Genomic DNA, 27,951 nt, shown 5'->3' with positions numbered 1-27,951 from the left:
TTCCCTATGACGGCGATGCGGGGCGACTTATCCTGGAGCATTTTGGGAAATATGTTAGCAATTATGAAGTGTCGCCACCTGACGGGAGGTGGACGGACGTGCAGTGAATACCCCTGCACGTTCGGCTCCCAAACCCAAGGTCGATGACCGGGATTGGAGTATAATAGAGTACTATCTTATCCTGCCAATGGCACGGCCTAAGCATATAACCTCATCCAACAAACGGCGGGTTGTGACTCCATGGAGATCATGATTGGAAAGGACCCTGGGATCAGCGCAGGTCTTGGTCCGATCAGCCTGGACTAAAGCTTGGCTGTAACATTGTGCGGGTTCTAAAGTGCTGGCTGCATAAGCGCGTCGCCCTGCGGTAAGAATCCTGGAACGTTGCCCAATGTTCCAACGCTCTTGTGAACTTCCGGTCCCACCTGACAACAGATGATTCTCCGAGGCTCAGAGTTCCGGACCTCGTATCCACCGTTTCGGGGAGTGGACCGTGCGTGTAGGCTGCAGCGGGAAGCCAATTCTTCAAAGGCACAAAGGAGCCGCGGGGCGCAATATCAGGGTCCCTGGGCATTGCTTGACATCACTCAAGCCATGGCATTCATCCTTGGCGCGACCATGGCCAGTCGATTCGATCACCCTTTCATGTGTGATGCGGGGGGAGCCATAGTGGTTTGAAATGGAATATGGGGTAACAATCGCCGCCACAGTACGAATGCACCTTCGATCCTTCATGACCGGATTGTCTCCGTCCGATGCATGCCAATGGGCTATTTATTTTTTGACGGGGTCACACCTCCCTTTCCCCGTCCAGGCGGGCTGGACAATCCCCCGGAAGCGCCCAGAAATAGGCCAAAAAAACAGGAAACCCAGATAAGCCATCGGCATACCGTGGGCTTTGGGGGACGAGGGCTCGGAGGGTTTGACCGCTTCTTTTTATTCGCGCTCCCGCGTTCGAACCGACCGCACGCTACTCCCTGAAGTGGAAGGCACTAATCTGTCTGCAGAAATTATAACATTACCTCTGGGATAAAGTGGAGTCCATGGTGGAGAAGCCAAACGAACCTCGGATGATGGCTCAACACTTGTCTTGCGCCAGCACCACTCAGCGGCGCGGGATTTGAAAAGAGACTTTGCGATAAATGGGGGTTGGGCGTTTGGTATAGACAAGCGAGCTCGGTGGATGATCCGGCGATCCACGAGATCCCTAGCTTTGGCGTGGGCTGATTCTGGGGGTGGACGGGTCTGATCTAGCCCAGCCCCGAGACGGACCAGTGCGAGACGAGTTGCCACATATAGGGTTGAGGGTTGATTTTGACGCGGACAGGACGCGACGGGGAAGTCGGACGTTGGACAAGACCGTCACGTTGGGCGTGGATAGGTGTTCAATTGTTGCGCCGCGGGATTCTCCAGCAGCTCGCTAAAGGATAAGGCTAGCAGGGGGTCATGCAGGAGCCGGCAGAGATCCGGCGTTAACCGGGAGGAGAAAGTTACAGAGTCGCATTGCTTGCGCCCCCCTCGGACCAATGCCCGATTAGCCTGGCACGGCCACGGGACCAACCAGAAGGGTGAGCCACCGTTGCACATGCTTGCGAGCTCCTCCCGATCCTATCCACGTAAATAGCTCCCAGCTTCACCATGATATGATATCAACCCCACTTTGCATCACTATGCACGAGGATGGAATAAGAATTAACCGAATAATTACGCGATAGGTCCTTTTTTCCCCCCTGGAAAACGAGCATCCGTCGCAATTTCCGCTACGTAGACAGGCCCTGTCGGAGTTCCCCGCCCCTGAAAAAAGAACCGTCCAGAAGGAATCTAGATAAGAGTGGCAAGCGGGAAAAGCAAAAAGAGGCTGAGGATCCGCGATAAGGCCTATTCGGCCAACTGGCCCAACTAGTCCCAACCGACACTAGGACCCGTGGACAACACTTGCCTAAATCCACCAACTAAAATTAAACTAGCCCAACACATCCAGAACCCATCCCACTCAACCCTGGCGAGAGTTCTCACGACACGACCGATTCAGCATGGTGCTACTCGACCCCCTCCCGTCCGTCGTTTCTAGACGGCTCACCACGGGCATCGCAGGGTGACCGAGCCAATGCGCACCCCCTCTCGGGCTCGCGAAGTCTCGCATGCAGCGCAACCCGGTCCTCCTACCTTTCTAGAAGCTGTGCCGAGCCTCCAGATTGGTGGATGCCCTTGGTGCTTTACCCCAGGTCCGCCACAAAGTGGATACGTACCTGCGCACTTTGGCGGAGTCGATATCGTCAATCACCGGGCGCTTGTCGCAATTGGCTACGCCCACACGGTCTGCTATCGCAAAAGCCTCTAGCTCTCCTTCTCCACCCGGACGTTCAACGATTTAATGATCGCCATCGCCGTCAAACTTGGCTCCGAAGGGTCCAATTGCTGATCCTTTCGCCTTTCGCCTTTCGCCTTTCGCCTTTCGCCTTTCTCCCCCCCTCATTTCTGCTACTCCGTCTCCGAGTACTGCCCGGTCTTTGTTTACGATCCTCGCTTGCCTCATGGTGCCCACCCTTCAATGAACACTCGCTTTCCAAAGCTATGACGCGAACGGGGCCTGCCATTAGCACCACGTCCTGGGAGACGAAAAGTATTGCTGCGACGGACGATGGCCACCGAATGGACTCCGTCGGCCACGACCCCCGCCCCCGAGGGCGGATCCGCCGCTCGATGACGGCGTGCAATACATGCCGCAAGCTGAAAACCCGGTGCGATGTGGATCCCCGGGGGCATGCTTGTCGCCGCTGTCTTTCTCTGAGGTTCGTGCTCGTGTCTTGTGCTGGTTCGCTTCACGACTGTGCCATCGCTCGTTCCTGGATTCCCCGGACTCGTCCAGAGTGCCGAGCCCTGCATACCGACCCCGACCCCGACCCCGACCCCGACCCACCATACATCATGGGGATCTACAAGCTGACCCAATGCTTATCAGACTCGATTGTGAATTGCCAGAAACACAGGATCGATTTCAGGATAATGCGTCGACCTGGTCGGATGCGAACATGACCATTCCTTCCATTGAAGAGCGACTGGTCTCCCTGGAACGCGGCATGGGCGAGATGATCCATCTGATGCGTCAGATGGTCAACCAGCCATCTACCATTTCCGACAGCCCGCACTCCCAGGCTGGGCGAAGTGTGGATGAGGCACATCTGGATAAATGGTCGCCATCATTCACTCTAAAACCGGTTCAGTTCATCCGGGATCTGCAAATTGAATACTTCCGAGACCAGTTTTCTTCCGAAGCAGACCTCTTGGGCGACGTTGTTTCCCAGGGAATTATAGATGCGAAGCTTTCTCTGAAACTGATCGAACTGTAAGGGCTATCCGCCCCCTCCCCCCCCCTCGACCCGCTAACCCAAACCTGTCCATGATCGCTAATTGCCTTCACAGCTTCGGGGAATATTATAGTCCTTGGGTCTCTCTTGATCTCTCTTCCAGCATCCAGAGATCAGATACCCTCCTTTTCAATACGGCTTGCCTGCTGGCTTCTCGATATCTGCCAGGCATGCCCGCCAATACGATTCATGAGATCTCACTTCAAGTGCAGCATGGTGTCACCAAGACCCTCTGGAGAAGGTCTCCATTGACAATTGACTTGCTTCAAGCATTAGCATTGCTCTGTCTCTACCCTACTTCGGGGCATAAAGAGGGATTCATGGATGGCTGGTTACTGAGCGGGATCTCAATCAACCATGCCTTAATTTCTTTCCGTCTATTCAATAATTTACCTAACAAAAATGTTGTGACCGATGAGACGCTCTGTCAGATGCGTCTCTGGAATACCTTCTGCCTCACACATCTGCAGTATGTTCCCTTTCGGATGCATCTCTTCCTCCGGCTAACAAGGACACAGCTCTGCTCTCGGTTACGGCCGTGCCGTGAATGTTCAGCAGCACCATCTTGACTACTGTGCCTGGATCCTAGAGCACCCCAGAGCCACTTCGGAGGATGGGAGAATTGTCGCAGAAATCAAACTATACCGTATTGCTCTCAAGATTCAGAGCAATCTTCAGCGTCTCCGCTTCGCCGAGGGTGAGTACGACGAGATTGAACGATGGAAAATGGAATGGTCACATCTTATTAGTAAGTGAATCTCTTCCTGGAAGGTTTCACGTCTAAGTTTTGCTAACGGTCCCAACAGCGAATGAAGGCCAATCCACCCTCGAGCTCAGCACCTGGTTCTGCCAGTTGCTTCTCCACAGAACTGCCGCGCGGCTTCAACCGGATTCGGACAAGCTGGTTCCTGAAATATGCAGCGACGCGCGCCTGATCATCTCTCGCTCACTCCAGACCCGCTTTTCAGCGGCCCCCGGATTAATCGACAACGTATATTACATCCTCGGCTATGCCGCTCTCACCCTGTGCGATTACAATCCCTCGGATCCACAGATTGATCAGGTGCGGGCCTTCCTGCTCCACCTCGCTCCAAGCAGCGACCACTTGGCGTACCGGATTGCCTGTATTGTCGGGGAGGTCCAGCGTCGGTATTCCGAAGCAGCCAGCGCAGACCATGCCTCCCCGGGCGCAGATGTTCTTAAGAACTCTATATTTGCAGTGCCGTCACACCCTCGAACAGAGAGCATCGACCTGACGCAACTCATCCCTGCGTCGGGCATGGAGCCTCTCGTTGATGGGTATGCGTGCTTTGACCAGCTCATCCCGACTGGCTATGTACCCGCGCAACCGGCATTCTCCGCGCCTACTATGTTTCAACAGCATCCCACACCAGTCCTTGGTGGTGCAATGCCGAGCCTGGTGCCGCGGGCGCTTCATGATTTGTGAGAGGGTTTTTCAACAGTCTGGGACTCTGGGCCTTCTGGCGGTAGTTAATATTCGTAGGATTTGGGATAATGAGTTACGGCGAATCGGGTTATGATTCAGGCTTTCTAGTTGCTTCAACGTGCATATTTTTTTTTATTATCTGAGGAGCGGTTCAAAATATACGCACAGTATTTACCTCGGAAAATCCATCGGGATACGATATCTGCAGTGACAAGACCCAAGTTCCGTACTGATCACACGAGGCACACAAGTCGTACGCCATCTTCCTATTCTTTCCGATGATATTCCTCACACAACCTTAGTAGAGAGCATAGTGATGTGATTGGAGGAAAAATTGCCGCGCAAAAGGACTTTCGACAACGAAGAAACACTAAACACTAAACACCACTCAAGAACAAATGCTCGACCCCTTCATCTCCGAAGTAGGATACAAGATTCTTGGCTCCCCACTCGCCATCGGTACAGGCACATTGCCACTACTATCAACAGTAACACTTGCACAGGTAATGATCTCCGTCAGAACCGTCCCAGCCCCATAGCCGGTATTACCTAACGAGAGCGTATACTGGCTTCCACTTGCCCCCAGATTCGAAAGAATGGTAATCGTCTGTGTGCCATCGTATCCCTTGCGCATAGCCAGGGTGGTCCCATCTTGGTAGATCGGATAGTTTTTGTACATACTATAGTCACCGCTCTGGCTGAAGGCATGAGACCGGATGGCGTTCGCTTTGGCGATGAGTTGATACAACTCGCTGTCAGTGCTGTAGCCGGAAAGCCAGACCGCTTCGCGGTTTGCGGTATCGCTGCCGCCGCTGTAGTGCTGTTCTTGGCCGGCGTAGATGATCGGAATGCCGTCGGCCATGATGGTGAAGGCCGCGGCGTTCTTGGCCAGGGACATGTCATTGGTGTATCTGAGATAAGTTAATAGCTGGTGACTTCTCCATGCTCCATGCTCCATGCTCCATGCTCCAGCGGGGGTTAGACATACGACGCAAACCGAGGATTATCATGGTTCTCCGTGAAGGTGCCGAGAAGAGTCGAATCGGAGCAGGTGGATTTCACCGTGTTGATCATATTATAGAGATCGCTCATGCTTCCACTGGTGGATTGAAAGGCTCGGAGCAGCGGATAGTACCTATTCAGTTAGATACATCGCGATTCGAGCGACCAGGAAATGAGCGGATCTCACATTGGGTAGTTCAGCACGCCATCGATAACCTCCTGGTAGGGGCAAGTGTAGTCCGCGTCGCCGTCGAAGACTTCACCCACACAATAGACACCTGCGGCCTTGTTGTAGCCAGGCCAGAAGTCTTTTTGAACATGCTTGACGGTATCCACGCGCAACCCGTCAACTTTGGTACCATGGTCAGCTGCAAGATCATCCCAAGGCTTGGATAGGAATCCATAGCTTACTCGAATAGTTGGAAACTAAGGAGCCAACCCAGCTGTACCACTTGGTTTGGACACTCTCTGACTCGGTGTTGAGATCAGGCAGAGAGACGGTGGTGTCTCCAAGCCAGCAATCTTCCACGTTCGACTGGTTGCTGTAGTCCGTGACCTCGCAGTAGGAGTGAAAATCGTCCGGCGAGTTGAAGGGGTCAAAAACACTGTAGTCGACGGTATTACCAGCACCATTATAGCCCTGGTTTGATTCATTAGTATTTGTACTTCCAATCATCGTCGAAGCTGGAACATACCATATGATTAGCCACAACATCCACCATGAGGTACATGCCGCGGTCATGGAGAGCTGAAGCCAGCGACTTGAGATCATCCGCTGTGCCATAGTTTGAATTCAAAGCGTATCTAGTGCTTAGTTAGATGAGTTCAACGCGACAGAACATTTCTCGTCGCGGCAACTTACATGTCTTGTTGCCAGTATCCATGATATGATGTGCCATCCCCGGTATCCTGGGTCAGTTGGCCCGTGACAGGAGTAATCCAGATGGCGGTAAATCCCATTCCCTGGATGTAATCCAGCTATAAGAGCGGTTAGGCTGGATATCAAATACATGAGATAGAAGTGGAGTTACTTTGTTGATGATACCCTGCCAGGTACCACCGCAATATACCTAGGTAGAATGAATCAGCCGAGAGTCCTCTTTCTAGAAACCATGATAGATCTTACTCTATCGCTGGTATCGCAAGTAGCAGTCGTTGAGCCATCCGTCCTTGCAAACCGATCGGTGAGCATGAAGTAGATTGACTGCGAGCGCCATTGAGCCGGAGTCGCGGCAATGGCTGAGCCGACCAAGCCTGCAAGAAATGAATTGCGCCAGAGAGACACCATGTTCCTATGCGACAGAGGAAGATCTCGATGAAGCCGGAGTAGAGGACTGCGCCGTTTTATATCAATCAGGCCGGTCCTGGCTTCCTCCCTAGTCGTTTACTAGAAGAATCCTAGACGAAGCCACTGTCAATTTCCCCATACCCCAGGAATGAAACCCCGGATTCCCCCGTACCGGTAAACACAAATGCACAGCTGCAGAAAGCAAGACGGTCAGAAGCGATCGTCATACAATCTCCAGTGAATGTCCGTCCCCAGTAACGTCAGTGCAACGGATTGGTGCAAGAAACAGCAACCAACAAAATAGCCAACTACCCAAGACGAAAGAAGAGGGGGAACCCGACCAACCCTCTAAAAGGAAGGACCCTTTCTCTCAAAGCAGCAAGAAAAGTAAGTCGATCGTAGGGCGCCTCCTGAACCGAATCAACTGCACCCAGCCCAGTGCCACGATCCAATTCGTCCAGATCCCGATCTATTCTCCCAGTCCGGGGTCAGGTTTCCAGACGCAGTACAGGACTCCGATGGGTGCCCCTATGGAGTGCACTTAAACCAGAGTGCACTGCGCTGCAATACCACAGCGGACGGGGGGACCAGGGGGCGCCGCTAGTACATGCAACAAGGGGGTGAGTGCCATGACATGCCTGCAATCACAGTCCTAGGCACTGATAGGATCGTCGGTCGGGCAGGGGTCGGGGCAATCAGCGTCTAGGAACGCGAGGACCTTAAATTTCTAGGGTCGCGCTGGGTTGCAACGGGGGCGGGAGGGGAGGTGATTGGTGAGCGGCGGGAGTTAGGGGCTGTGGTCGATCGCTTTGCTGATGGCGTTCCGCCGGGGGCTGGCTGAGAAAGAATTTGTATAACTACTTGCCAGGTGACAGGAGACGATGATGGTATTACGGGGGAGGAGCCGTTCTATTGAAGGAGAGAGTGTTTACTACTTCTAGAATTGATCTATCCAAGCTTCGACGGCCCCTGTTTTGGTTGCCGAAGAGGGTTCGGATGTATCAGCCATCGGCCATAGCATTATATGGGTGAAGATACATGCTACTTGGTTGCAAGTTCCAAGAGCAAGCAAAAAAAATTTGGAATATGAACGATAGGAGTATTCAGGCCACAGGTCATAGGTCTTAGACATAAAATCATCTACTTATCAAAGAGCCCGGGCTTCGGATTGCGGCGACCTCTCGTTATTCGGTCTGAAACTGCCTTGCGAACATAGTGGATCGGGATCGTGGGCCTTTGAACGGGCGTTTTGGAAATGGGACCGACACACTGCTTGCATTCACACTTCGTATTCCTGAAGCTAGAAATAGCCTGGAATTCAAGTAGTATATGAAGTGTGCATTCACATCTTTTCACAATGCGAAGTCAACGGGCGGAATCCGCAGCCCCGACGACATGGCTTGTCATAATATCTGGCATCGCACTGAGGAAGATTCTCTATACAAAGCGACCAAGCAAATTAAGCGGGACCAGCCATCACCACCATGCCACACTCCTCGCGCGTGGCCTTCTACCACTTCAGGACCCAGCTATTCGCAAAGGCTCCATTCGATGTCAGGTCTTGTAGATCAGTGACTGACAAGACGTGCGAAGTAGTATTGTACTGAACAGACGCGGCCGGGACGGTCTTGCCGTTGAGAGTCACGGCTCCCGGCTTATGAGCCACGCCCAGCACATTCACATTGCCAAGCGGGTTCTTCTCTTTCCAGTTTCCACTGGGCTGGGCGCTGAGGCTGGACTTGCTGGCCTTGAAGGTGACGGTCAGCGTAGAGTTGGGCTCGATGCTTTCCCCGTCGTCAAGGTACAGATTGCCAGAGGCAGTCCCCGTCTCGCTGAGGGCAGCAATGAGGGTCCACGGAGTTTTACGCGCATCGCGGGTGGTCAAGGCGGGCTCCTGCATGGGGAGCACGGTGTCGCCGCGCACAAACACGGGGATGTGACCCAGTGGAGCGGGGATGGTCGTGTTAACGTGTGGCTTCGCGTCGACGGCGGTTTGGGTGTACCAGTCATACCAGACCTCGCCCTCCTTAACGCCCGGGAACACACCCTTGACGGTGTCCACCTGCGGCTCAAGGACGGGGACGACCATAATCGAGGGCCCGAGGAGGAATTGTGTGTCCACGGCAGCTAGGGAGGGATCGTTCGGGAACTCCCAAGTCAAAGCGCGCATCACCGTCGACCCGGTGGTGTGTGCTTCGTGGAACAGGGTGTAGATGTACGGCAGGATGGCGTAACGGATCTTCATGGCGGACTTGGAGGCATCGATGACGGAGGCCCACCGGTATGGTTCCTGGTCAAGGGCAGAGAGCTCATTGTGGTTGCGATAGAAGGGGAAGAAGGCCGACAGTTGCATCCACCGGTTGCACAGCTCCTCGTCGGTGTTTCCATTAAACCCGCACGTGTCTACGCCAAACATGGGAATACCAAAGAGCGAGAACTGAAGAGCCTGAGGGATAGACCAGAACATGTATGCCCACTTGGAGAAGTTATCACCGCCCCAATGACCGGCCCATTTGCCTGAGCCCGCAAAGGTCGAGCGGCCAATGATGAATGGACGCTTCTCAGGGAAGACCTCTCGGAGACCATTGTAGGTCGCACGAAGGATGGAGTGGCCGAAAAGACTGTGCACGTCATACTCCTGGACACCATCAGAGTGAGTTGCGTTCGGAGAAACAGCATGCACAGCAAGATCATGACCAGTTTGAGCGTGGTTGATCACGTATGGGGGATGGTTGATGTCGCGAATTCCTGGAGTCGGGGTGGTGCGCAGGTAAGGAGTGGTACTAGAAGATTCGGCAGTGCTCGCAGCCGCGGAAGCTTGACTCGCGGAAGCCGCGAACGCTGATGCAGCCTCTGTAGAGTTCGTAATATTGAAGCCTTCCGGGTAATCGTAAATGACGTTGCCAGGCTCCCCGGGCAGCGAGAATGGAGGGTGAACTGGGTTCTGGCTAATCTTTCCGGACCCGCAGCTTCCGACACAGAAGGAAGAGACTTCGCTCATATCAATCCAGATACCGTCAAAGGCAACTTTCTTGTGCCAGGTCAGAAGCTCGTTCGCCCAGAAGTCGCCGGCCTTGGGGTGGTGCCAGTCAGGGAAGACGGTATACCCAGGCCAAACAGCGCCAATGTAGGTGCTTCCGTCGGGGTTCTTCAAGAAGACATCCGCCTCTGCACCACGTGTATATATATCGTACCTGGATCACTGTGAGTAGATCTGTCTTAGCTGAGGATCATAGTGGACTCACGCATCGGATTTGTTGTTGGGATCCGGGATGTAAAGAGCAGAGTCAACAATAGGGATATAGTGACGGCCACTCTTATGCAGCTTGTTCAAGAACACTGCACCATCTTCATAAGAATAACGGTTCTGGTCGTTGTCGAAATCACGGTAGCCATGCATGTAGTCAATGTCGTTCCTAGTGACACATTAGGTGGGTCCTTTCCGCATTGAGCTGGTTGCTCGGCATGAACCTACCACATGTTCTCCAAAGGAATCCCGAACTTTTCGAAATTAGCAACGACATCCTCCACTTCAGACCAGTTAGCGTACCCCCAGCGGCACTGGTGGTATCCAAAGGTGAAGTACTGCTGCATTGCGGGCAGTCCAATGGTGCTAATCTGGTAGTCCTTGGTTACCTCCGCCTGCGTTGGGCCCGCATAGATGGTCAAGTCAATGCTGCCACCTAGAGTACGCCATGTGAGGTTTTCAGTCCCAGTGAGAATTTCCTGCCCGTGGGCATTACGCAAGAAAACACCGTGTGAGTAAGACACATAGTCCTTGGAGGCATCGGCCTTATCAGTTGCGACTAGAGTGTGCGAGCCTTTGGCATTGACTTCGTAGTAGCGTGTATCCAGGTAGAACGAGTGGGATCCGTACGTATTGCTATGGTGATTGAACGGTCAGTTCTGGCCAGAGAAATCGTGTTGCGGTTGAGACAGTTCCCAGTATAACTCACAGATCGACTGGATCGGCTGTATCCGCAGCATAGAAAGTGAAGGTCGAGTTCTTCAGCAGACGTAGCTGCTGAATGTGCTCGCCAAGTCCATACAGGTTGTAGTCATTGGGAAGAGTTGTGACAAACTCGATGAATTGATTCTCATACACCAGCTTGGAGCCTGTGGTGTCAAAGAGAACATCGCCAGTAGCCTTGCGGACCACTTTGAAGCCGAAAGTAGGCTCATTGGACCAAGAGACCTCGAAATGACTATCTTTGGAAGATGCCCGGCTGTCGGCCTTGGGCCGCGGCACAATATCTTCGGAAAGCTGATACCAAGATGCGTTCGAGGAATCCACATGGGTCGGAGTGATGTAAATGTTAACACGCGTGGACGACAGATACTCGAGCGAGAAATTCAGCGACTCCACATCCGTTCCGTATGCATTGCATGATTTTCCAGCCAATGTCAAGGTCGCCGTCCATCCACGGGAAGTATTCTGGACATTCGATGCCCGATAGCCAGGGCAAGCAGACTGCGCATTGATAGCCTCGGGATCATCGATATTGGCGATGAGGTTCGCCCCAACATCTACGCCTGCAGGCAGAGTGGTCTGTGAATAGGCTGCACTTGAAGTCTGCGTGGCGCCGTAAACAGCTGGCAGCAGCCAGGCGCTAGCCACAAGGCTCGTAAGATTAACCATCGCGACCGATTGTTCCACCGCGAAGATATCGTAGAGGAAGGTCGCGCTGCGCTCTGGGTCAAATTCAAGACTGGGATTCAGGTCTCTCCCGCGTCGCAGTCCGTCTCGCACCGGTCCTGTTTATATATAGTGTGCGATGGGGTCAACAAAGCAATCCACCGGCATCGATCGTGGTACTGCAGCGCGACACAAACACCAGCATCCGGATTCCCCGAGTATAACCCTTCGATGGAGCGCTTCAATGAGATGGCGTAAAATTTCCGTTGAATGTCCGCGCACAGCGGGGGCATAGTGGAATCCTAGCTGCGCGTAGCGTCGAGCCAGCATTCCTACGGCGCGGGTGCGCGAATGCTTTTGCGGGGTTGCAGCTGGCCTGAGCGACCGCACTGCCAATTGCGGGGATGGGATCGTCATTATTGCCCTTGCGTGCCTGTACGAGGGCAGAACCAGGGCTAGACGGGCTAGATGGGCGCGCTAGACGGAACCGGCGTATTTTGCGTGCCGAGAAAATGCGGCTGGAGCATTGCTTGAATTTCTTAGACCCATAGTCGGTCTCTGTGAAGTATGGAGGTTTACTCACTCCACTCTGGAGTGCGTTGCGGCTGGGTGAGTGTGATTGGCCAGTCGCCCGATAATTGCCCGAGCCCGCCCTGGTGCAATGGCAGGTTGTATAAAAGAGGGTCCTCTTTCTGGTCGAAGAGCATAACGATCATAGTTCGCAAGGGATCCAGGGCTTTCGGGATCTTAGTCAATTATGACATCCTCATTGAATGGTGCATTTCTGGTGTGAGGGAAGAATATTTAGTGGTGTCCGTAAATGTGTGGCACCACAGCCATGCCACGGGCGGGACGGAATGAAACACTGGTGGAAGCAAAACCCGGGGAAAGCGGAGAACCCAGAGGACATGAAATCAAGAATAAAATTTAATGTTGGTCATATTCACATGGTGATTCATAATCCGAAGTAGTATCTAGCCCAGGGGTAGGGCTCAGCCCAAGCAGGGTCCTGACCGGTGAGTGTTTTCATTCTAGCGGCACCGAAATGAAGGGCCCCGGCGATGCCAATGATGAAATGCTAGTACGATGAGGCAATCCGGGGCCGTCCAACCCCGAGAGTTTCTGGGGGATTGCGCTCGCAGGAACCTCGGGGGCTTGCTGGTCCGTCAACGTTGACCGGGACTTGAGCAGTTGTTGCGCGGGACTTGCCGACGTGAGTCCCACCAACTAGTGCCGACAGGTGGACTGACCCAGTGGTGCTGTGGAAGTGTCTGTTCAACTCCTCTTCGGCTTCCCGAGGAAGTGCAATCTCGGCATCTTAGCCCACAACTTGACTGGAAAGCAGACAGGAAGCCTCCAGCGTCCGGATGCTCGACACGATTGGGTCGGCTGGACTGACAGGCTCCGAGCGCACGCAGCAACCCAGAAATTCAGAGGAGCCACCCGTTGAAGACTGCGGAGACGCGGGCTCATCGTGGCCTAGGTGGTAACTGGGTGGTACGCGCTACTGCGGCCGGGATTAACTGGATTAGCTGGGATTGAATCCAGTTGAGAAAATCGCGCATGGCCCCGCCCAAACTCTCCCAAATGTGCCCTGGATACCTTGTTCTCGGTGGCTTCGAGGGTTCTGTCGTGCAGCCGAGTGCCTGGCAGCCTGCTCGACCCTATTAGCTCATTTGCTCGGCCGGGCTGGGATCAGGTCTTACGTCGTCCCTGCTTGGCAAGGCGCTCACTGATGGACCGGCGATCTGATGGGTCTTCGCTTAGGTGCCGGCGACGTGAGCATCGTATGCATTAGTCCTAGTCCTGGACGAGTAGGATGGTGGTTCTGGAAAGATCCAACTCGGGCCGCTCGTGTCAATTGGGGATAGAGTGAACTTAACCCCATCTAGGCCAGTAGGAACCGAGTAAATCCCCGGAAGCGTTAGTTCCTCCAGGATGAGTGTACTCCGTAGGGAAGGGCCGTATGTAGACGTCAGGCACAAATCTGACGTGGTGCAGGCTAGCCCTCAAGCATCACCAGTCAGCACCGCAGGAGGTGGAGGTGGAGGTGGAGGTGAAGGAGGAGGCTATAGAAAGCCACGAGAATCAGTGCCTCGCCGTGCAGGGACCTTTGCGGGGTTTGGATGGTGGCCCCGCGCTTCCCCAGATGCTCGTTTTTTATTTTGGCTTTTAAATTTGGTCCTTTCTCAACTACTTGCCTTCCGTGCAATTCATTCTTGTTCGGGGAACTGCTTCACCTAATATGCAACCTGCTGCACCATTGCCCTGATCTGCATCGCGTCTTTCCTTCCTGGCCCGCCAGCCAGCAAGTAACATGGATCTAGCTTCGCCGTCCAAAGCATCCTCCAAACAGGCATGTGACAATTGTCGCCGACGCAAGATTAAATGCTCGCGCGAGCTACCCTGCGATAAATGCCAGCGCCTGCTTCTATCTTGCTCCTATAGCGACGTCCTATGTCGCAAGGGACCGAAGTTTCGGACACTCTATCCTCTGGCCCCCATACATCCGCTATCGGCCCGCAACGAGGCGACGCAAGAGCAACTCTATGCCGACAAAGACGGGTTTGCCGATCCATCGCCTTATAGACTGAGTTCGCCAACATCACCAGCCTTCGCGGTGAACGATGCGCAGTATGTGCCGCATGATTTCTCAGATACACTCTCCCAACTGCCGCCGCCAGAGCTAGTATCGTCGCCAGACTCGACGGACTCGACGATCGAATCGATCCGTGGCCAAAGCTGGGCTCTTCCGCATGCACGCCGCCTCTCGCCGCAAATTCTCCTGGCACATGTCAACGTCTACTTGAAATACTTGTTCCCGATCATGCCCGTCGTGCGTGGAGACCAGCTACGTCTGGATAGTCAGCAACCAGAACGGCTCCCTCCGCAGAGATACGCCTTTTTGGCTTCACTATGTGCGGCTACACACATTCAGCTGAAGTTAGATGGAGATACCCCAGTCCCGGATCCGGCTCGTCTACAGAGCTTAGGCGATGGCCACTCCCTAGTGTCGGGAGAGAAGCTTTTGTCTGAGGCGGTGCGGGCACAGCGGGAATGCGACATCGTGGAAGATATTAGCATCGAGGCCCTTCTAACCTCGTTCTTCTTGTTCGCCTCATATGGGAACCTTGACAAGCAAAGCCATGCCTGGTTTTATCTGTGCCAAGCCACCTCCATGGCATTCACTTTGGGCCTGCATCGAGAATCCACGTATGTGGAGTTCAATGTGGAGGAAGCGGAAGAGAGGCGGCGAGTTTTCTGGTTGCTCTTTATCACAGAAAGGTCAGACATTCCGATATCCTTTTCCCAGTTCCTCTTCCCTGACTGAAAGAAAAACAGAGGGTATGCTCTCCAGCAAGCTAAGCCAGTCATGCTCCGAAGTTCCATCCACAAGCCACAGGTCCTCTGCTCTGAGGACCCCATCTTAGCATACGGCTTCATCAACTTGATCGGGATTTTTGAAAAGCTCACGGCGAGCCTCTATGATTGGGTCTCTGCTGGTGGCGGCGACGGACTCTTGGACAGGCCGCCCACATCTGCCATACAGTCTAGCCTATGCAAACCGATCACACTCGATGGGGTCCTGGAGATCCAGCAAGTCGACATCCTCATCACACAGCAGTGGCTGCAGGCGATGATGTGGAAATTATCTATGAGCCATGCGACACAACCCGGTGCCCGGGACGAAGGGGTACTGCCATTCCACCTGCCAGTATTAGTAGGCAAGGCTGTGATGGGTGTGATCGGATCAGCATCACAAGGTGCGGTGGATGCTCATGGCATTGGAATGGTAGGTTGGCCCTGAACCCACCATGTGGTAATGATCCGCTGATGATTTTAGGAGCAAAAACTCTTCGACATGGGCTCGTCGGTCGCCGATGTCACTCGGTCCCTTGGCTCGAAATCTGTCCATCGGCTTGCAGAATGGACAATTGATCCTCGGGAGCTCCTCTGGGGTATACTGCACACCTTGTCGCAGATCCGAGGCTCGCCATCGTACCTCTTCCCTGCCCTCTTGGAACGCTGCAAGGCTGTACTGGGCCTGGATTGCACCATCACTATCGGCAATTTCCTGCCGGCACTTAGTACCACTGTGCCTGGTCAATGGGCTGGTGAGCAGAACTGGGATTTGTTAGCTGCCTGCCGGGATCCGCATGAGAGCCGCGTGGAAGGAGACCACCAGGCTGAGCAAGTCCCTCCTCACCTCTCGGCCGTTTCGCAGGGAGCTGAGCTGGGATTTGAAGACTGTCTCTTACCTTGAATCACTTTGGAAATTCTGTGTTTCCCTGGACTTCGGGACTTTTGGTCGGGTTTGAATTGATGATACCACATAGGCGTTTAGTTACAGCTATATAGATCGGACTCTTTATGTTGCGATGCGTTGTACACATCCGGTGATGAAACGGGGACTGGAAGATACCGGGATATGATAGAGATTTGCAAAGTACAGTACTGCCTTTGTGAATACATAGACTCATGTCTTGGATTGAAATGGCTACGTAGGGATATTTCCAAATGCAGGGGATGGTGTTGTGTTGCTTGGGATCGTTCCGTCAAACGGTCTTGGCTTGGCATGTTTGTCTCGGTCGTCGGAGTTTCTCCAAGTCGAACACGGATAGCTCCAACTTTCTTCGTCCCCGCCTGCAATTGACTTGACAGCCACTGGAATAATGTGCTGACCTCAAGAGTATGTTGAATTCGCAGATATTGGATATCTTATTGGAAGATTGCCCAGCTAACTGGCATATACTGTAGCCTTGTCCTTAGAGACGTGATTTCGCAGAGCTCAACCGAGCAACCCAAACCTTGGTCAAGAGCCTATACATTTATGATCTCAACTCTAAGGAGGTAGCTCTTCTTGAATTGCAATATGGCATCCATTCGCCCCCAATCCATCCCTCTCCGCGCCCTCCGCACCCTCCGCACGGCGCCAACAGCAACGCGACCATCGTGCCAACTCCACATCTCCCCTCTTCTCCCCGCCGTCTCCTGCAGAACTGCCACCATCCGCAAGCACTCTACATCTTCCGTCTCTCCTGATGAGCTGTCGCACTTCTCCGCCCTCGCGAGCTCCTGGTGGGACCCAATGGGCCCATCCCGCATCCTGCACCTGATGAACCCCCTCCGCCACGAGTTCATCGCATCCTGCCTGGCTGAGAGCCCTCCACCTTCCACTGACTCCCAATCTCCAAATGCCTCGAGCGCCGCAAATTTACATTACATGGATATTGGCTGCGGCGGCGGAATCTTCGCAGAATCGCTCGCGCGCACGATCCCACTAGACCCCTCCGCACCAGCGCCGACAGCCACGCGCGCAGCCTCAATGACAGCAATCGATCCGTCGACGACGCTCATTCAAATCGCCCGCGAGCACGCCCGAATGGATCCCACTGTGAACGCGCACCTGCGCAGCGGAAAGTTCAAGTACCTGAACACCACGCTAGAAGACGTGCTCGCATCTTCGTCCCCGTCCTCCGACTCTACACTGTCCGCGACCACAGCACACCCCCAATTCGACATGGTGACACTATTCGAGGTCATCGAGCATATCGACCCAACAACCACAACGCCCCAAGCCTTCCTCTCCAACTGCCTTCGCGCCCTCAAGCCCGGCGGCTGGCTCGTCGGCTCCACTATCTCCCGCACCTTCCCTTCCTTCCTACTTAACCAGGTTATCGCCGAAGCACCCTGGCCCATTGGTGTCGTTCCGCGCGGCACGCACGAATGGAGCAAGTTTGTTAACCCGCCGGAGCTGCATGCATGGGCGCAGGAGGGTCTGATGCGAGCTGCAGACACGGGAGTGACCCGTGGCGGCCCGAGTGCTCTGGAGGGCATGAGGTGGAAGTGCATGGGGACCATTTACGTCCCCGGACTCGGATGGAAGATGGTACCAGGCTCGGAGAGTTGGGGCAATTATTTCTGGGCTGTGAAGAAGGGTCTTTGATTGCTTGGTATACGGAGATTCCATTTGCGGGATTGTAAGAATAAGCTGCTTGGGTTGTATAAATAGACGTTTGCTTAGATACATGTGTGGATGGAATGCTCATATCCTGATTTCTTCCAAAATATGGGTGCTTTCTACCCTGGCCGCCGAATCCATCAGCACCGTATTCTATCAAGAGCTGAGCAATAACTTTGGAATTGGTACTGTCCACATGGCTTGTCGCATTCAAGATTGCCCAGTAGTACCCCTTTCCCCGGTGACATCACACCGGCTTTTAGTAACAACACATGGACCACAGAATAGTATCTAGTACAAGGCCTTTTAAGAGGCGAGAAGGAGGCCATAAGGAAATCATCTGGCCGTCATTTCGATGTCAATTACAGCGGTCTTCATATATTGTTTAAAATACCCCCGACTACCTCTACCTATATCTTTATTGCAGCGGTGGAGAGCTGGGTAGAAACATATGCAAGTCATAGGTAGCCAGCTAGATAATTATCATTCAATCATTAATACTCATACAATGCAACCCAATGCTCTTATTACTCCACCCACTGATCTTCTCGCCTACTTCCTCCCCTTCCCCCGATTCCTCTTCTTTTTCGCCGTCTCCGCCGGCGGCTCCGGCACACTGACAGTCCCCTGCTCAACATCCTCTCCAGCGCCCTGCAACTTCTGACTTCCACTAATAAAGAAGGTAAGATCGCGATTCTGCTCCTGCAAATCCCCAACCTGCGCTTTCAAAGCCTCAACTTCGTCCTTCAGCGCCGCCCTCTCAGCAGACATGTGCTCCAGCCTCTCCATCAGACTGGTATTTATAGTTTTTTCCTCGCGATAATCTTTCTCCAGGCGGCGTGCCAGAGTCTCGAATTTCTCGGCGCGCTTCTCGAGCCGTTCACGATCGCGCTCCATGCCGGGGAGAGACTCGGACGAGAGCGCAGAGTATTCCGCCTGCAGCTCCGCGAGACGGGCCGTCGCCGTGGTGGCGGCTTGTTCTGCGGCCGCAGCCGCAGCACTAGCCTGCGACGCCTTGTCGGCAGCGCGCTCGACAATCTCCTCGAAGTAGGCGCGCTGGCTTTCCAGCTGAGAGGTGAGCAGATGGGTGTACTCGACGCTCATATTTTCGAGTTTCTCGCGGGGCACGGCGTCGGCCCAGTCAGGCGGGTCGAGCGCCGAGTGGTCGGCTGCTGGGAGCTCGACAAGCTTGCCGTCCGTTTTACTCTGAATAATGCGGTGCACGTATGCATCGCCGACATAGTCCCAGACGCGTTGGGAGTTGAGGTCCATGGCGAAGGCGTGGGCAGTCTGTTTCCAGTGGTCGAAGGCGTGGGCACCATCGTACCGGCCGCAGCCTAAACTACCGCAAATTAGGCAAGCCCAGAGGTTTAGCTCCGAGTGGCAGATGCTGCACTCGGTGGGCTCTTCGTCGGCGTCTGGGGCTACGAGGCCCTTGCGGAAGTCATCTTGCGTGTATCGACAAACAGGGCAGCCGCTGCCCTTCCATTTTTGGAGACATGTGCAGTGGAAAACGTGTTGGCAGATGATTGTGAGCAGACCTGTTGTTTCATCCATCCGTTCAAGACAGACTGGGCAAGTAGGAAGTTCGATTAGGGCTGGCGTGGGTGGTGCGAGGGGTTTTGTGGAGAGTGTGGCCTGGCCAGCAGATGCCACTGGGTGTTTATGAGTTGGTGAAAGCGCCCCGAGTTCAGTAGATGATGAATCAGGCTCGACAATCTGGATCTCGACCGACTTCACGAATACCACATGGCACGTTTCAGGCTGGGAAGGAAGTTAGCAACAAGACACCACGCCATTCCAATACACTCCTCTCGTCAATAGAGTCCAGTCCGGACGACATACCTCCATACTGTTGAAAACCTTTCCATTCCACTCTTTCTGCCACACCGTCGCCTTCCTCCCACTTCGAAACTTCATCAAAACCATATACCGATTCGCGCGCGGCGTCCGTATCATCCGGAAATGGCTCACATCATCCATAGTCTTCTCACCGACAAATCCCAGAAAGTCCGACGGCGATAAATAACTCGGCACAGCCAAGATACAAAGCGTCGAGCACGCATCCTCCTCCCGACCCGACCCCGGCGCCGCCGTAACAGGAAACGGGTACGCCCCCAAATCTGCAGAGCCCTTCCCGCGAGTGTGAGAGTGCGCGCGACTCGCCCCGCCAGCTTGTACCACGCCCCCGGCCTGCTGCTGTTGCTCGCTCGGGCGCCGCGCCGCGGCCGCCGAGCCTTTCAGGTAGGTTGGATAATCGTCGTCGCTCCCAGCAAGGTACGGCGTCTCCTGCACATCGCGGTATAGATGCACGATGCCCCAGATGCTGTCGCCAACTGCCTGGTCCAGCGGAATATACCGGCCCTTCGTGCGCAGGCCGCCTAGGATATCAGTGCCAATGCCCGCAGCTACGAGATTGTCTGCGGTGCCTGCGGCGGGGGCACTGCCGCTGCGCTTTTGGGCCTGTTTGCCGGGCCCGTCGTCTGGTGCCACCATGTCGATGCACTCGATGAGAATGGGGCCGGCGCGGACGTCGTTTTCGAGGTCGGTGGGACTGTTTGGGGAGATTGAGGGGTGCGCGGCGGGGAGCGAAGAGGGATGCGTTGAGGCGTGGTGCGGTGAAGAGTCGGACGAGGAAGCGGCAGGAGCGTGTTTAGGCCGTCGGTTAAGAGTAAATTCTCGGACTGGAGTGTGCGACTGGGTACGTAGATTATCTGGATTGCCACTGCTGGAGGAGGGACTTGAGCTCGAAGGCCGGGACCGCTTCTGGAACGGGAGCAGAGCTTCCCATGCGGACTCTAGGGCCAGCGACAAGTCGGCGGCCGTGGATTTGGATGGTTGAGAGCTGCGCAGGACTTCGAAGCTCAGGTGGTAGAAGTATGCGGGCATCCCGGGCGACGGCTCACATGGTGGTGTGGAGAGCCCTCGATTCGAAGGTTCCCAGATGCAAGTTCCCAACACCAGCGATAGGGGATGACATAAGCACCCCGAATAACTAATTTTAACTAGTTATTATTTAGTAAACCAATGTCTTTACTAACTACTGCCCGAGGTTGAGGTACGGGATGGGTGGCGAAAGAGGCAAAAACACCGTGTCCCCTGATCGGCTCAGCCGGTTGAGCCCGATTTTTTTCTGTAGCCACAGGCGTGGCAAACTGGCGCTTTCTTGAGGGCGATAGCGCGCGAGTAGTTACGGGAACGCCGTCAGCGACAGATTCTACAAAGATTACAAGTTAAACATAAAGCTAGTGAAGAACGGCAATGGAGCCAATTTCAATTCATAGATAATAGAAGATGCCCGTTGAACCGTAGTAAAAAAGAAACAAAAGAAGCCTCAGCTTCGAAGCCGACCAAACGCCATGCAGGTCATGGAGAACCCATCGCAGTCGAAGAATCGTTAGGTAGAAGGAGAAAGGAGCGAAGCGAAGCATCCCCCTATTGGCCACCACGAAGACGCAGCACCAGGTGGAGGGTAGACTCCTTCTGGATGTTGTAATCCGACAGGGTCCGACCGTCTTCGAGCTGCTTACCAGCGAAGATCAGACGCTGCTGGTCAGGGGGAATGCCCTCCTTATCTTGAATCTTAGACTTGACATTGTCGATGGTGTCCGACGACTCAACCTCCAGGGTGATAGTCTTGCCGGTCAGGGTCTTCACGAAGATCTGCATACCACCACGCAGGCGGAGCACCAAGTGAAGAGTGGATTCCTTCTGGATATTGTAGTCAGAGAGTGTGCGGCCGTCCTCAAGCTGCTTGCCAGCGAAGATCAGGCGCTGTTGGTCGGGCGGGATGCCCTCCTTATCTTGGATCTTGCTCTTCACATTGTCGATAGTGTCCGAAGACTCCACCTCCAGGGTAATGGTCTTGCCAGTGAGGGTCTTAACAAAGATCTGCATACCACCACGGAGACGCAGAACCAAGTGCAGGGTGGATTCCTTTTGAATGTTGTAGTCGGAGAGGGTGCGGCCATCCTCCAGCTGCTTGCCAGCGAAGATCAGGCGCTGCTGGTCGGGCGGGATGCCCTCCTTGTCCTGAATCTTCGACTTGACATTATCGATGGTATCGGAAGACTCAACCTCGAGGGTAATGGTCTTGCCAGTCAGAGTCTTGACGACTTGTGGCGAGTTAGCAAACGGGTTTCCATAAAACCAACGTCTCCAAAGCCGGTGGCGCGGGTAGAAAGTGAGGGGGAAAGGAAGAGACGTACAGATCTGCATGCCACCACGGAGGCGCAGAACCAAATGGAGGGTGGACTCCTTCTGGATGTTATAGTCAGAGAGGGTACGGCCATCCTCCAGCTGCTTGCCAGCGAAGATCAGGCGCTGCTGGTCGGGCGGGATGCCCTCCTTATCCTGAATCTTCGACTTGACATTATCGATGGTATCAGAAGACTCAACCTCGAGGGTGATAGTCTTGCCGGTAACTGCAAAAACAAGAAAGCGTTAGAAGAGGCGGTCAGGTGGCGATAGGCGAGCGCGACCAGGGATCGGCGACTCAACCCTTCAGAATGGGGAGAGAAAAACGCAAGGGGAACTCACGGGTTTTCACGAAGATCTGCATGATGAGAGCGGTTCAACGATGATGGTAGGTTTAATGGCGTAGTGATTGGAGATGAGAAAGGCAAGACGCGGAAGATCGCGAAGAGGTTGAGGGAGGGAGAAGGAGAGAGAGAGGGGGCGAGGCAGAAGAGGGGGTGAGGTTTAAGTAGCGATGGAGAGGGGGCGAAGCGCCTTAGTCAGAAAACGGGCGTGACATGCGAAACTGCTAGAAAGAAGAAGGGGCTGGCGCGACGCTTGGAACCTTAGGGAAGACGGGAATATGCCGGGTACCGGATGAGTCAAGGATGCCTAGATACGGCGACTGGCTCGGGTTCGGGCAACGGATTACGACTGGTAGGAACAGGCCGTTGACGCCACCAGTGGGCGAAAACTGGTTACTGCAACTGGTCTGGTTCCTGCGCTAAGGAAAAACCTTGATGGCTGGCTAAACTTATGGAGGGAGTATGTGGAAAGATTTGTGCCGCCCTTTGCCCCGGGAGTCCGTATCTTTCTGCGATACTGGTGTCAGCCCATGGGCGGATGGCTGGAGCAACGATGACGTGGGAGGGTGTCGCAAAAAGAGGGGGTGGACCCGCGATCACCTGAATGGAGCCCGCTAGCGCCATCAAGTATACAATTGTATGGATGCAGTGCAGCCGGGATGTATCGGGTACAAGGCGGTGCACTGTGCATTAGCACCGCCCCCGTGTATTCTATACTTAGATAAGGTCATGTGACCCAATAGGATCAGGTGATGCTCGTTCCGGCATCGGCAGTATGGCTATCAAGTGCCGAATGCGGCAACGATCAACACCGCTATTGACCGGATACACTTCGGTAAGTACCTTGCGAGTTCAACGCGTCTACACCGCATCCAGGGCCCTCGGCTCAAATTGGCAAGTTTCAACACCGGTACGAGTGATCGCCAGCGTTCAGTATTGGGATAGAGTTAAAAAAAGGGTGTGAAATAGATATATAGACACGATCCCGCTGAGGCAAGACGGAGAATTCCACCCTTGTCGGACGCCGTTTCCCTCGGCACTCCGGATCCAAAAAAAGAAGAACAAAACATGCGAGAAGATTAAGCACAAAGAATGCGACACACAGTCGCGCTGTCTGCGGCCTTGCTTTTACAGTACCGGGCCCATTCCATCCGACAGTACCTACATGATATAGAATACTGTTGGGGTGGGGGACGGCCCCGGCCTGCTGCCACAATAATCGGAAACACACAACACACAGTCGGCCGTACACGGTTCATAACGTTCGTGATCCTCGTTCATCGATGGAAGCTATGCGAGAAAGGTATACCACAAAGACATGTCAAAATCAAGGGGCAGTAAAAATCACAACTGGACAGAAAAGGAAAAAGGAAGCAAGGGAAAAAATAGAAAATGAAATGAAGGGCGGTCCCCAGGAACCACAATGCAAAACACAAAAGGCACAACACACACAGGCTAGTAAGCAACCGACTCACTAGGAGCGGGGATAAAACAGATCGGATTGTAGATAGACAAATCGTTAAAAGAGCGGGACGACGCGCTCGCGCATCGATCACGACTAGCGTAATTTTGGGAGTAGTTTGAGTCATCCAGGTCATGGGAGGCGCCAGGGCTGGAAATACGCAATAATCATTGGGCTGAAAACTCGCTGTTGGCAAAGCAAAGCAGTCATCGTGGAAAACATTCATCGTTCGTTCATCATGCGCATACGCATGGTTTCGGGGGTTGGGAGTGTCGTCTCTAGTTGGCACGGATCACGAGGCGGGACACGAATTTGTTCGACAGGCAGTCAAAGTCCCCGCGGTTGAACTTGGTGCCGGTGCGGCCGCGCAAGTAGCTCTCTGGGAGTGGAGTTAGCATTGCCGGTCTGTGGATGAAGTGGCATTTCGGCATGTGGATGGGGTTCTTACCGTGCTGCTCAACGTGTTGGCGCACTTCGGTCATCGTATTGCACACATCAGGGTTGGAGTACAGCAGCTGGTGGTGCTTCTGCGAGTCCCACTCGGTGAAGGGGGGCAGCTTCTGCGAGATAGCCTGGAACAAACCGACGATGACACCGACGGGGGTCGTTTCCATGTCATTGCAGAATTTATCGACGGCGGCCTGGTCGGGCGTCCGGTAATGGCAGTCAAACTGCATCTCCTCCCAGACGGCCAACAGAATCGAGGCCAGCACGAAGATGGTGGGCCAGTTTTTCAACTTATCACCGCTATACACGCTGGAGTACAGTGCCGACAGCTCCTCTAGCACATCCTTCTGCAGCTCGCGCCACATACTCGCCATAGCGCACTTGATTTGGAAGTTGATCATCACCGGGGCCATGGTCTTGCCGCGGAACTTGGAGCCCGGCTCGTTGATCCGGCCCAGGAAGCCGCCCTCATCACCCAGCCCCTCGACCATAGTGACATGTAGGGTCAAGTTGTAGGCAATAATCAGCTTGAGGGCCTTGCGGATCACGGGCAGCTTAGTGCGGTAGTAGTACCGGAAGGCAGTCTTGAGCATCTGGGTCAAGAACGGCGTGCCCTCGAAGTAGTCATCCACGAACTTCTCAAAGGTGCCGTTACCATCGATATGGCGGTCCAGGTAGTCTGACAGCATGGCATGCGAGATACCCTCCATGCCAGCGGAGAGCTTAGCGGTCTCGACCTCGTACTCCGTCGGCTCGCGGTGCATCGACTCGACCCAGTCAATGGTGAAGCACTGCTCGTCCCGGACAAAGACCTCGCGCGCGGCAATGGGCAGGATCTGCCCATACCCGTGGGTGATGTACAGCGTGCGCTCCTGGTCCGAAAACCCCTTGATATTCCCGACCGAGAATCCCATCGAGATATGTCGCTCATAGTCCGCCTTCCAGTCCTTCATGAAATACCCAATCTCTTTGATGTCAATGCGAGTGCACGGCACCTGCCATAAGCGGGCGTGCGATGGCTGGCAGCCGGCACAGGGTTCGCCCTTATCGCAAGTCTTCTTGAGGAATTTGCAACGCAGGCAGGCACGCAACTTCCGGATCTCGCTGGCCTGCTTACGCTGGTCGGGCTTGAGAGGACCCTTTCGTTTGCCGACACGCTTCTCGGTCTCGGGCTTGCCGGTTTGAGACTGCTTGCGAACCTTGGTCTCGGACGTCTTGGCCGCAATGGGGCTCTTGCGGGATGGTTTCCTGCTCGGGGGTGAGGCTGAAGAGTGAGAGCCAGATGACCGGGAGGGCGATGTTGACTTCTTGATGGGGACTGGGATTGGGCGGACCATGGCACTGGGGCTGACAGCTGACGGGGATCGAGAACCAGCACCAGGGGAAGAAGATTGCTCCTCCGTTACGCGACGGACCATAGAGGTACTGGTGGGCGAGGTAGCCAGGCTCAACGCAGCACTGGGGTTATGGTACGGGAGATCCATGTTTCCGTCCGAACCTGGAGAACCGATCGGGTGGGCAATGTCGACGAAGCTGCCGTAAGACGTCGAGTAGGATGATTCTGAGAGACTGCGGTCGTGCAGGGTCTGGGTAGGGTTGACGAAGATACCTTGCTCGGGAAACCCAAAGTCCAGCGAGCGGCGGTGATCCACTGTGCTCCAGCCGTTGTCGCTACTGGACAGGGAACGGACCTCCAGATAGGTGTCTGTCGGGGAACTGCTCTCCAGAAGTGGATGTGGGGCGCCATACGGAACCTCGGGCAGTCCACTGAATGTCATCAAATCTGCCTGGAAGTCGTGATAGGTGAAGGGCACCATGTCGACGGGAGCCGAGAGTGGTAGATGGTAGGAACCATCGAGGAGACCAGCACTCATTTGGCCTTGCGGGCCGGCCGACATGAGATCCACTGGGGACGACTGGATAGCCATGCCGTAGCTGGCGGTGGTGAACTGGGGTGCTGACGACGGGTCCTCGGGCGAGTATGGTAATTGGGGGTGCTGGTGAGGGGTCTGTTGAAGGTGTTGGTGGAAGTGCCAGTCGACCATCAGGTTGGGATCCTGGGCCACCGACTGTTCCAGTGGGTGACCGCTGGTTTGGAGAGGTGAGAGGTCATGGGTGTTCTCGGAGCGCGGAGGGTTCTGGTCGACCGCCACGGGCCATGATTGCGGGAGATAGCCTCTTGAATCGTAGTCGACGATGAGGCCATCGCTCGGTAGATCGACATTTGACATGGCGTCGTTATTGTGTTTTTAGTAGACCACGGAACGTGGTATGAACGGTCGTTGAAGGGAGGGGAGCAGAAGGGAAAGGGCCAGCCTGGATGAAAAGGCCTTCTTCAGAGAGGCCGAAAGTCACACACAGCCATGGGGCGACTGACGGCGAGTGAGGCGGTGGGGGGGACAAAGCAGCGGTGAGCGCAAGATGCGCTAGGGGAGGTTAGTGCACTTGGAAGTGGCCGACGGTGCACGGTGGGGACTGGAAAGGCTGGGGCCGTGGTGGGAGCAGTGGAGGAGTATACCCAGCGGCTACTGCCACGCCACGCCTGCCATTCCTCGAATCTCGCGAGCGTCTCCATCTCTCGTGGTGACTCTGCTCACTTCGGGTTTAGTGCGCCTCGGAAGTCTCGCGCGATCGCAAGTCCCATGATCTCCGTGCATTATTACGGGCAGCGATGTAGGAGAAAAAAAAGGAAAGAGAAACGGGGTAATTGAATCAAAGAATGCGGACTGGGCAGCCTGTTCCGGTTCCGAGGTGATAAGATGCTCAGATTCTTGTTTTTATCGTTCTTATGCTTGTGATTATGCTTATGGTGTTCACCACCACCTTTGGCCCCTTCTATCTAGGGTTATTGCGTCGACCGTGGGAATTCTCACGCTCTGGAGTTCTATTGCCCATAGTGCCCAGTCTAGTCTCAATATTGAGGACCGTGGGACCCGAGCAGACATCCATGGGCGAGATACACGGGACGGGAGATCAGTGGAGCCCAGGCAGGAAGAAGGAAAGCAGATAGAGTGAAGGAAACAGAGGCCGAGAAGAGGGAATCTGTGCGAGCGTGGCAATAGCGTGTTCTCCAACACTGCTAACCACCGAAGGACCGTGCTCGGGGACGATCTGACACCCGATCGTGATGCCATGAGGAGCCAGGATAGGTCCTTCCTAATCGGAACCAATCACTGTGCCACGTCCTTCGTATCTTGCCAGACCAAACCCTGGCCCAGCAGACGCTCATGGCCGTGGTGGGGGCTGACCATGCAGTGAACTCGCGAGGGGGCATGGATCCTGTTGGTGGCCATAGCCAATCGCTCGTCAAGTGGCCCATCGCTGGCTTGGATGCGCGGCATCTCCTGTGCAAAGCGAAAATCCTTGGATGGGGAACTCTGTTCCCAGCCCAAGAGCCTAGGATTCCCCAGGAAACAGGACGTGACAGATCCAACCCAGTGCCAAAGACCCTTTCTTCGCACGGAGGCTTAGGGCTTGGGTGCACATGCAGCCAGCAGCAAGGGAGGGAGAGCGACAAGCCACTCTGCACGATGAGCAGGAATGAGCAGGAGGAGGAGATGATAGATGAACATGCACAGCTCACCAGCCACCGTCGCGTGCAGACAAACCCGGTGGATGGATCACATCACAGTACATCGTGGCCTGGCGCGAGAGCAGGCGGAGACTGATGAAGACTGGTTGAGACGAAAGTGGGGGAGCTCTCCGTCTTGCTTTGCCTCTCTGACATGCAGGCGCGGAGGATTCAATAGCCCCTCTGTACGCTGTCAGAGCATGATGCAGGCTGTCGCCACGAGAACG

General features: G+C 54.5%; 7 protein-coding genes across 7 annotated transcripts; 3 read left to right on the top strand and 4 right to left on the bottom strand.

Moving 5' to 3' along the window:
* Positions 1 to 2,574: 2,574 nt before the first annotated feature.
* N7482_004555 (Zn(II)2Cys6 transcription factor domain-containing protein) lies at positions 2,575 to 4,815 on the top strand (the record flags this gene model as incomplete). Its single annotated transcript, XM_056686680.1, has 5 exons — positions 2,575 to 2,792; positions 2,870 to 3,346; positions 3,424 to 3,837; positions 3,887 to 4,069; positions 4,206 to 4,815. The coding sequence occupies 5 exons, from the start codon at positions 2,575 to 2,577 to the stop codon at positions 4,813 to 4,815; spliced, it is 1,902 nt and encodes a 633-aa protein (XP_056545422.1).
* Positions 4,816 to 5,203: 388 nt separating this feature from the next.
* Positions 5,204 to 7,105, bottom strand: N7482_004554 (alpha-amylase; the record flags this gene model as incomplete). The annotated part of the gene is made up of 8 exons (XM_056686679.1): positions 5,204 to 5,726; positions 5,804 to 5,950; positions 6,005 to 6,167; positions 6,229 to 6,457; positions 6,513 to 6,621; positions 6,680 to 6,795; positions 6,849 to 6,887; positions 6,944 to 7,105. 8 exons carry the CDS (start codon positions 7,103 to 7,105, stop codon positions 5,204 to 5,206), a joined length of 1,488 nt encoding a protein of 495 aa, XP_056545421.1.
* Positions 7,106 to 8,615: 1,510 nt separating this feature from the next.
* Positions 8,616 to 11,744, bottom strand: N7482_004553 (glycoside hydrolase family 31 protein; the record flags this gene model as incomplete). The annotated part of the gene is made up of 4 exons (XM_056686678.1): positions 8,616 to 10,299; positions 10,351 to 10,521; positions 10,581 to 10,988; positions 11,062 to 11,744. The coding sequence occupies 4 exons, from the start codon at positions 11,742 to 11,744 to the stop codon at positions 8,616 to 8,618; spliced, it is 2,946 nt and encodes a 981-aa protein (XP_056545420.1).
* Positions 11,745 to 14,058: 2,314 nt separating this feature from the next.
* N7482_004552 (putative C6 transcription factor (AmyR)) lies at positions 14,059 to 16,005 on the top strand (the record flags this gene model as incomplete). Its single annotated transcript, XM_056686677.1, has 3 exons — positions 14,059 to 15,026; positions 15,084 to 15,534; positions 15,586 to 16,005. The coding sequence occupies 3 exons, from the start codon at positions 14,059 to 14,061 to the stop codon at positions 16,003 to 16,005; spliced, it is 1,839 nt and encodes a 612-aa protein (XP_056545419.1).
* A 609-nt stretch (positions 16,006 to 16,614) lies between these two features.
* Positions 16,615 to 17,688, top strand: N7482_004551 (3-demethylubiquinone-9 3-methyltransferase; the record flags this gene model as incomplete). The annotated part of the gene is made up of 1 exon (XM_056686676.1): positions 16,615 to 17,688. One exon carries the CDS (start codon positions 16,615 to 16,617, stop codon positions 17,686 to 17,688), a length of 1,074 nt encoding a protein of 357 aa, XP_056545418.1.
* A 567-nt stretch (positions 17,689 to 18,255) lies between these two features.
* N7482_004550 (putative RING and UBP finger domain protein) lies at positions 18,256 to 20,592 on the bottom strand (the record flags this gene model as incomplete). The annotated part of the gene is made up of 2 exons (XM_056686675.1): positions 18,256 to 19,467; positions 19,549 to 20,592. 2 exons carry the CDS (start codon positions 20,590 to 20,592, stop codon positions 18,256 to 18,258), a joined length of 2,256 nt encoding a protein of 751 aa, XP_056545417.1.
* A 3,392-nt stretch (positions 20,593 to 23,984) lies between these two features.
* Positions 23,985 to 26,384, bottom strand: N7482_004549 (Zn(II)2Cys6 transcription factor domain-containing protein; the record flags this gene model as incomplete). The annotated part of the gene is made up of 1 exon (XM_056686674.1): positions 23,985 to 26,384. One exon carries the CDS (start codon positions 26,382 to 26,384, stop codon positions 23,985 to 23,987), a length of 2,400 nt encoding a protein of 799 aa, XP_056545416.1.
* Positions 26,385 to 27,951: the final 1,567 nt, after the last annotated feature.

Source organism: Penicillium canariense (genome assembly GCF_028826845.1).
Source record: "Penicillium canariense strain IBT 26290 chromosome Unknown utg000002l_segment0_segment0, whole genome shotgun sequence".
Classification (NCBI taxonomy): domain Eukaryota; kingdom Fungi; phylum Ascomycota; class Eurotiomycetes; order Eurotiales; family Aspergillaceae; genus Penicillium; species Penicillium canariense.
This window is presented reverse-complemented; position numbering and strand designations above follow the sequence as displayed.